This window comes from Tribolium castaneum, chromosome 4 (assembly GCF_031307605.1).
Source record: "Tribolium castaneum strain GA2 chromosome 4, icTriCast1.1, whole genome shotgun sequence".
NCBI classification, from domain to species: Eukaryota; Metazoa; Arthropoda; class Insecta; order Coleoptera; family Tenebrionidae; genus Tribolium; species Tribolium castaneum.
The window spans coordinates 22843766-22853120 of NC_087397.1; the positions used below are offsets into that span (position 1 = coordinate 22843766).

Sequence of the window (9355 nt, forward strand, 5' to 3'; positions counted from 1 at the left end):
CTTACCCTCTTACGACAAATTGTGTTAAAAATTAACTTCAAAAAACTATGTTGCCAACTACCGGGTAACTATTAATGATTGTGATTTTTGTGGTCAAGTTGGTGACAAATTTGAAAATTAAATTTGGCAACCTTGACTATCAAATTTATTTGTTAAAATTTTATACTCATTTGTCATTCACTTCCGACCTACGACTGCATGGCCGTCAGATGAAACAGCTCCATACAACAAGTTAGCAGGTAGGCAAATAACTCCCTGTTTCCAATAGATTTTCTTGCCACAATCATTAAAAGTAATCAGGTATATAACTTCACATTCGTGTTGACATTTCCCGCGAGATTTGAATTTGAAAGTTTGAAAACCCGAGTCATCACACTGTGTCATGCTAAATCTCAGCGACAATTTTTGAGCCAAGAGAACCCACCAAAAACTCCAAAAAATGCAAATGCGTTGTTGCAAAATTTTACAGTGAACTGAAATGGGATATACATTTTTTTCAACCTAGCTAACATGGAACTCAAATGATTTACTTCTGTGAAAGGAAATCTCATTTATTTATTTCTGTGCGACGGATTTGACATTCTATCCACGTGTCCCGTCAAATAGGTTATGTTTTCAAGGTGAAAGTTCTAAAAATGTAATATTTTTCGGACAACCAACAAAATTAGTTTCATTCATAACTTTACAATAATGCACTTGGTTGTGAGTAACGGTACACATTACCAAAACGCATATTTAATTCATAAATCATTCATAACAAGTGTTCGCTATCTGGGTTATCCTTTTACCAGTAGTGTACAGCAGTTTGTGACTAGACCATGACGAGTTTAAAGCTAAGTCGTTTATTAAAATACTCATTGATTGGAAGTGCAGCAATTGGCACAGCTGTAAGTCTTCACGGAAATCAATATCAACTCAATTCAATCGGAATCGTGCGATTAAGTCGCGCAGCAGTGACAGTGTTCCAAATTGGTGTCATTTACAAAAAAGATCTGTACGGTAAAGGTTTAGATAAAAATTCGCAAGAATACAAAGAATTAAAATCGATTTGTCACAAAAGAAGTGCAGAAAAGTTACTCGAATTATGCTGCACCAATAAAGGAACGTACATCAAAGTAGGCCAACACTTGGCCGCCTTAGATTACTTGCTACCGTCAGAATACGTTCAAACAATGAAAGTTTTACACAGTCATGCCCCAACAAACCCAATTGAAGACGTCTATAAAGTGATTCGAGAAGATTTGAAAAAAGACCCATTTGAGATTTTTCAAACCATTGAACCTGAACCATTGGGTACTGCTTCTTTAGCTCAAGTCCACAAAGCCACACTAACAGATGGCACTGTGGTCGCTGTCAAAGTACAACATCCTTACATCCAAGGAAATGCAAGAGTTGACTTAAAAACGATGGAATATCTAGTAAAAATAATGAGTTGGGTTTTCCCCGAATTTAAATTTCAATGGCTGGTCGATGAAACGAAAAAAAATATTCCACAAGAACTAAATTTCGAGCAGGAAGGTCACAATGCTGAAAAAGTTGCCAAAATGTTTGAACATGTTGAATGGCTTAAAATACCCAAAGTCATTTGGGATTTGACAACTTCAAGGGTTCTGACTATGGAGTTTGTTGAAGGGGGGCAAGTGAATGATTTGAAATACATAAATGAGCATGGTATTGACCCATTTGAAGTTTCCGATAAGTTGGGAAAGCTTTATTCACAAATGATTTTTATTAATGGTTTTGTACATAGTGATCCTCATCCGGGAAATATATTTGTTAAGAGGTCAGAGAGGGGTGATTGTGATATTATTCTGTTGGATCATGGATTGTATGCGGTAAGTGTGAGTGCTTTCGAAATTAAGTTGGCAACATTGAATAATGTTGAGAAGGAAAGTTGGTGTCCCACCTTTAAATAATAAAAAATTAAAATGAAAAAAATTATGAAAACACGCTCTTTTCAAAATTTATTACCCAAAAACTGAAAATCCTAGAAAAATAGGACTTCATCACTTTAAAGGGGAAGTTCAAACTTAAATCTATACTAATTGTTTAATGTTATATCTCTTTTGATTAGTCAGCAAGAGATACTTGAACTGTTTATGTTTTTAGAGAGTCAATTTAAAACTTTCAGATGCGAAAATAAAAAATACGGTGTTAAAAAAAAATATCTCCTTGGTTGCAGTGAACTAAAAAAACATGTCCTTAAACTTTAGTTTCCCTTTTAAAATCCTACATTTCTAGGATTCTTGGTTTTGTGTAGTAAGTAAAAAACATGTTTTCTTCAAAAAATCAAACTATTTGTATAAAAAACTAAGCAGAATCGACATTAGTGTTAAAAGCTACATCCAAATATGCATAAATATGTAAGTTTGTATTGTAGCTCATTTTCGATACACTCTATATTCTAAAATAATTTTAAGTGAGACTTGGGGTAAGTATTTACGACGTTACAAAAAGATTAATTTTGTAGCATTCAAAAGTTAATACTGGACTTCACCAACTCACTGGGACAGCTGTATAGTATGTAACATAAAATTTTATAAAACATTGTTTTTTCGAGCGGTTAACAGGCATTTAACGAAAAATTTAGTTCTTCGTGAGCAATTTTAAATAAAAAAAACATTGTTTTGCCTTTCTAGAGTATTTTGTATGTTTTTCAATTCATTAAAAACCCGCGAGATTTTACTAAACCTGATCGAAAAATTACTTTACTTTTGCATTTTTCAAGAATTTTTCAACTACAACAGCAATCAGTATTTCAAGAAATTGCGTCAAAAATAAACCGAAAAATCATGCAACTTAAATGAAAATTGTATTAGCTTGGCATCTTTGAAGCAAGCCTGTTAATTTCATCTGAAATATCTTCAAAAATCATTAAATTATTTCGAAAAGTGACCTTTAATCGTTATTTTTGTAATTTGCCTCCATTTTGATGCTTTATAAGTATCTCAACGTCACCAAGTACGATGTCATTAGTCATTATTTTACGAAAATTTTTAGGTTGGCAAAAAACAAATTCGGGACCGTATTTTTGCGAATTTCACAAATTTCATTGGAGTTCATGCAAGATTACGTCCATTATCATCCAAACTCTTGTTTTTTGACAAAACTTTGATAAAACAAAAATTTTAAATCAATTTTTCACTTTCAAAATTGAGATATCACCAACTGTCATAAATATACCTAAATCGACTAAAATAACAATTTTTGTTTAAAAACAGCAAAAAGGGGGCAAATTACAAAAAATAGTAAAAAAAAACTCGATTCATAAGACCTTAAAGCACTCATTCTTTCAACTGAATTCGTGCTTTAAGATTAGTCTTATGAAACTTGTTTTTTTTAACGAGTTTGAGTGTAAATCGGACGTTTTATTTAACTAGTGGATTATCAAACTACGAGTAAAAACGAGTGGTTTTATCATACACGAGGTGAAATAAACGAACCGATTTACACGAAAACGAATTGAATACATTTTATTCTTCGAATTAGACTCAACAAGGCTTAAAATTGCTTAAATCTGTTAAAAATAATCTGACGTTTCGTATTGAGAAATGCCAAACAGTTGTCAAAACTGCCTTACACAGTAGAAAAAACGGAAATTTTGACAGTGTCGAGGAATAAACATTTTTTTGAGCTAAAGATTCGATTTTCCTAAACTGTGTACTGTAGGTCTTTGCATTTTCTTAGCAATTTGTATATTTTTTAATAAAAAACAAATGTTAAAATGTTAAAATTGGTGGTTTCGATTTTAAATAATTCAAAACCATTTTTAACACTCATTTATTTAATAGGAATTCAGTTTTTTTCGTTTTTTTGAAAGAGCAGGTACTAATTTGATATTACTTTTTGACTAATTTAGAACGTTGTTTATCCAAAACAAGTTGGAAAAACAACTTTTGCCTTCTGTAAAGAAATTTGAACAAATGGATTTACCTCGTTTTTTTAGCCATAATAGCTGCTAATTTACAAAATGGGACAAAAACTAGTCAAAAACTCAGTAAATTAGTTCAAAAATGTTCTAATTTACTTTGTTGACTGTCTGTGTGTTCCATATTTTCCGAGTCAAATTTGAGAGGGTTCATGTTGTCCGAATGAGCTGAAATTTTGCAAATATACATAATCTCCGAAAAGCATAATATTTTTAAAATTCTGAATGTCCTATCTTCTCCGAACGTTTTTAGTACATTTTCGGCTAAGTTTACTAAGTGAGGTTAGATAGCCAATGTTGCCAACTTAATTTCAAAGTCACGGCACATGTTGATTAAAAATTAATTATTTTTATTTTATTTATCAAAACTTGTAGAATTTGAGCGACGAATTTCGCGTCGAATACGCAAATTTCTGGTTGAGTATTTTAAACCGAGATCGAAAAGCAATGAGACTTCACAGCGCCAACTTGGGAATCAAGGGTGATCTCTATGGATTATTTGCTTGCATGGTAACAGGGCGCACTTGGGACACGATTTTAAAAGGCATAGACCAGTAAGTTATTATTAAATTTTTCAATTACTAAATATTTATCACCTTCAATTTATTTCCAGGCAAAAGCAATCAAAGAGCGAAAAGGAGTTGTTTCAGCGTGAATTTCCAAACGTCTTACCACAAATTTCAGGCGTTTTAGATAAAGTTAACAGACAAATGTTACTAATTTTTAAAACTAATGACTTAATGAGAGGGATTGAACACACCTTGAAGACCAGTGCTAGAATGGGAGCTTTCTGTGTAATGTCACAATGTTGCGTCAAATCTGTGTACAGTGAAAGATTGTGTAAAGAAAACAGCAAAATCGGAAAATTTAAAATCGCCTTTGCCCAGTTTTGGGCACTTTTTAAAATAAAATTATATTATTCAATGTTGAGTCTTAGACAATTATGTAAATTACAAATTCTTAGCACTTGATTTTATTAAAGAATTTATTTTATATCGGAAATTTGTTATTAAATAAAACAGTTTATTTATGTAAATGTGTTGAATTTTATTTCATAACTACATATTCCCAATGTTTTAAATCAGAAAAGTTGCCATCTGTTAATGTCTCCTAGAAACTTAATTTTCAGTTAAAAACATAATGTAACTTTTATAGTTGTTTTTTAAGGTTTTTTTTTATAAGCACATTAAGAAAATACTGCGATTTATAATTTATAACACTAGTTGGACACCAATTTAAGTTTATTGGAAGTGGGAACCCTTTACTGCTAGCACGTTTATAGAAGTGCCCTTAATATTATCAATCACTAGTCATACTTTATTGTCCTTTCCGGGAAACACTTCCAATATTAGACCCATTGGCCATGACAGTAGGGATGAAGACTCATCTTGAAGTAACACTACTGTACCAATACTAAGGTTGAGTTGATTTTTGAACCATTGTTTCTTCTGCTGAATAGTGTTGGGGTATTTCATTTTCCAGCGTTTCCATTGATTCTAAAGAAACTACTGTACACGTTGTAATTTAGAAAGTTTATTTGTTGGCAACTCTAGTTAGTATCTTAGACTATTATCATTCTGGTAAGTAAATATAAATAAAAAAATGCATAATAAACAAAAGATGAAAAAAAAGTTACCGAAAGTTTTATAAGATTTTTATCTTTCTGTTCTTGTTTAGTTGTTTTGTTTATTTATTTATCTTGCTTAATTTCGTAAGGGATGTTTGTTTTTTATTTATTTTTTGTCACCAAAATGTAGTAAAATACAAGAATTATACTCAGAATTTATTAAAGAACTTATTTTATATTTATTTTGTTATTAAATAAAAGAATTTATGTAAATGTGATGCTTTTTATTTCTTCCAGGTATTCCCAAAAGAGTGTTATCTAGTGGCAGTTGAAATAAGTGATTATAAAGTCTGTTTCTTTCTTTTAAACAATTGTCAATGCTAAAATTCCCTAAAAATCTTTATTACATGAGATTATATCAGTATTTTTTAATGTCAGCAAATTTTATAAAGACGATAACTTGTCTTACATTGTCAACCTAAAAACAATAAAAAAACTAGTGGATTGACAATTGTTTAAAAAAATAATCTTTACAGTCAGAAGTCAGATCAATTTTTAACCACAGCTTTCCTGATTAAGAAAGTCGATATCTCTGGCGCCATCTACGTTTCCACTAACGGAACTAATGTTTATCAACTAAGAAAACTGTGGTTGCATGAGTTCACCCAATTTTGAAAAATCTACTCTTATAATACTTCAATTCTTCAATGCTTTCTTTAATATCTGACAGCGCTCTATGTGAGAAAGCCTTTTTAGGGGCTTCCTTGTACACATCTGGATTCCACCTTCTGCACAATTCTTTAACTGTGGAAACATCAATTATTCTATAATGTAAATATTCATGCAGCCTAGGCATATATTTTCTTAAAAATAAACGATCCATGTATACACTATTTCCCGCCAAAGGACTGACTTTTTCAGTCACATATTCAGCCACAAAATCCATTAACTTATCTTGTGCTTCTTCAACACTTATCTTCGATTTTAAACAAGCCTCTGATAAGCCACTCTAAAATTATAAATATATTTAAAAAAAACCTCTTGATTTTGGTGTAGTTGGTACTTTTGAATGATGTGTTTTGCACCATTCGTTCATTTTGTCCAAAATATTTTGCGGATGATGAATAATGAGGTCAGGTCCTTCTGCAATAATATTTAAATCGCCATCTGTTATAATACATGCAACTTCCATTATTTTGTCAGTTGCGACATCCAAGCCAGTCATCTATAATTTTTCTTTTTTAATTCAGACAGCTGTAAAAGTGCATATTTTTACCTCCATGTCAACCCAGACCACACGATTCACTCCCAAATCAAAATGAGGAGCATTTTTAACAGAAGAATATCCATTTACAGTAGCTAAAACAAAATCCATGATTATTGAGTAAATGAGTGTAACACTTACGCACGAGTTGGGTTGTTTTTAACTAAAAATTTCATCTTATTTGCCATGCTTCGAATCATTTTGAGGTTAGGTTCAATAACATTCGATTTACTGTTCACATCAACAATGTTTAGTGAAGTGAATTAGTTGATCATTGGAAATTTGGAAATTGCAATTCGGGCATAAAAACAAACCTTTGGTTATTTATAATGTGGTTAAAAAACACTTTACATTCTCTTCCCGCCACATGTTATTGACAGATTTGACAACACAGATAGATTTTGACAGTTTCTGTCAAACCACAAATTTCTGACAAATGCGCCAAATTTAAATTCAATATGATCCAGAAAAACTAAATTCAAATTTTAAACGATACCAATGGAGTAAACTTCTAGTTAATAAGTTCGAACTATACTGGGCCTACCGTCCACGCGGCCCTGCGAATGCATTAATTTAAAACTTAATATTTTTGAAAAATAGTGGATAAAATCGTTTTTTTTTACAATTGGATGTTGTTCCCATTTAGTTTAACTTATTACCTCACACACCAGTTGTTATCTTGATTTAAATATTTGTAATCAAGTTATAACGGGGAAAACAGCGTAATAATCTTAATACTTTTACGGAAAAACCTAAAGTTTAAATGGCATAAAAATATAGTATATATTAGAAGTAAGTCATATAAAAGACCCATAAAAAAATATCAAAAAACATATTACCATTTTTTAATAAAAAATAAAATGACTAAAAATTGAGGGTTTTTTTATTATATTTTTAAATGACACTAACAATTTTTATTATGCGTAAGTGATGGGTTTCTGAAACGCGTGCGGAGCACAGGTTTCAAAGGAATCACGAGCAGATAATGAACAACTTTTCTTTACGTGTATAATACAATGTTTTCTGTTATAGGAACATCGAGAAATTTTTGTTAAAGTTTTTCACCGATAGAATAAAAAAAATCACCAATAGAATAAAAAATCACCAAATAGAATAAAAATTCACCAAATGGCTGGCTACTTTATTCTATCAAATTTTTCTTGTATGGCTTTAATTAAAGAAATTTATTAACTAGATTAACAGACTCAGTATTTCATGTACTTGACATGTATTAACGTTACATTTTAAATAAGATTAATTAAATTGTAAAATATTCGTAGTTATTCTTGATTAGATCTCTCATTGAAACTATAAATTTCATTAGCTGTTATTTTTTAGAAGTGCGTTTTTATAGTTTTGAAACAGCTAATACATGTACTTGGACATACTGGTGTCTCAAAATTGACGCCCGTGCTTTGGCATTTTGATTCATGGTGTTAAAACAAATCGAAAGTTAAGAGTAAAAAATTTTCCAATTGTCTTTCGTTTACGAGTTATTGATAAAAATGTAAATAATAAGCTTCATGTTGTCTTTCCAATTATTTGTGCAACAAAATTAATTAGTTAATGTTAGCGATCTTAAAATTCTTTGAATGACTGTCTAGAGAGGAGTATTATTATTTTCTTTCGGTTTTGTATGTTTAAAATGATACGATACTACTACATCAGTACATTCGAGATTTTGTCGATTGTTAAAAGCTCGGTTATAAGTTAGAGGTGTGTATGATGGTGATGGCAATGCCGCTGCAGAGGCTAGGGTATATGCGGAAAAGTTTCCAAATCGCATTATACACTGCCGCTCAAAAAAATCCGAACACTTTATTTTTTTTTAATTTGAAATGCTTAATTTATTTTTTATGTAAATTTTACTCAATCAGTTAATTAAGTAGTGTCTTAACGGGGTTTTGAAAAAAAAATTCATGATTACATTGTACTTTTTTGGGCTACACCAGCATTAAATCGTTTACCTGTACTTTGGGATAAGGTACATAATTTCAATTATCACGTTGTTTTTGGTTTAAATTGTGTTTTGTTATTCAAAACTGCTTATCAGATATCAAGTTGACTCATTTGTGTAGGATGCTAACAGAAATTTCTGTAAAACTTGTTGCTTTAAACAATGATGGCCCAAGTGTTGGATATATTGCATCACACCATAATACCGCGAAGAAATGTGCAGGACGTACACTCACAGCTTTGTAAAACATAGGGATTCACTAAAAAAGCCGGATTTGGTCGTGAGAGCTCAACAACTGCTCGAGATGATCGTTTTCTGGGTTTTTCTGTCTTATGAAATTTGAATTGTCATCAACTATCCTTGCTGGACGATTAGTAGACGTTCGTAAAGTAAAAATTTCACCTCTAATAGTCTAGAGGAGATTCAAGGAAGCAGGTCTGTTTGCTAAAAGACCAGCTGGAGATCCTAAATTACCGATAGCTGCTAAAAGATTAGGGTTTAAATTTTCACAACCCTATGTGAGTTGAGGCAACAACAAATGTAAGAACGTACTCTTTACAGAGGAGTCTCAATTTAGTCAAACATCATCAGACCGTCGTGAAAAAGTGTGACAAAGACCAAAGAAGCAATTCAGTCAAT

The 9355-nt window shown here is 31.3% G+C and overlaps 2 protein-coding genes across 4 annotated transcripts; one reads left to right on the forward strand and one right to left on the reverse strand.

The window, feature by feature from the left end:
- Positions 1-311: 311 nt before the first annotated feature.
- Positions 312-4964, forward strand: Adck1 (aarF domain containing kinase 1). 2 transcript variants are annotated; one of them, XM_064356429.1, is made up of 4 exons: positions 312-1699; positions 1751-1835; positions 4304-4482; positions 4542-4964. In XM_064356429.1, the coding sequence occupies exons 1-4, from the start codon at positions 819-821 to the stop codon at positions 4897-4899; spliced, it is 1503 nt and encodes a 500-aa protein (XP_064212499.1). In that variant the 5' UTR covers positions 312-818; the 3' UTR covers positions 4900-4964. The 2 variants fall into 2 exon arrangements, with proteins under 2 accessions (XP_064212499.1, XP_971607.2); XM_966514.5 differs by having other exon boundaries at positions 316-1835.
- A 734-nt stretch (positions 4965-5698) lies between these two features.
- On the reverse strand, positions 5699-7164 carry LOC660205 (uncharacterized protein). Of its 2 annotated transcripts, none has more exons than XM_966459.5 (4): positions 6905-7164; positions 6772-6854; positions 6559-6720; positions 5699-6504 (listed from the first exon to the last, which is right to left on the reverse strand). In XM_966459.5, exons 1-4 carry the CDS (start codon positions 6957-6959, stop codon positions 6157-6159), a joined length of 648 nt encoding a protein of 215 aa, XP_971552.2. In that variant the 5' UTR covers positions 6960-7164; the 3' UTR covers positions 5699-6156. The 2 variants fall into 2 exon arrangements, with proteins under 2 accessions (XP_971552.2, XP_008191053.1); XM_008192831.3 differs by having other exon boundaries at positions 7074-7092.
- Between the last annotated feature and the right edge of the window lie 2191 nt (positions 7165-9355).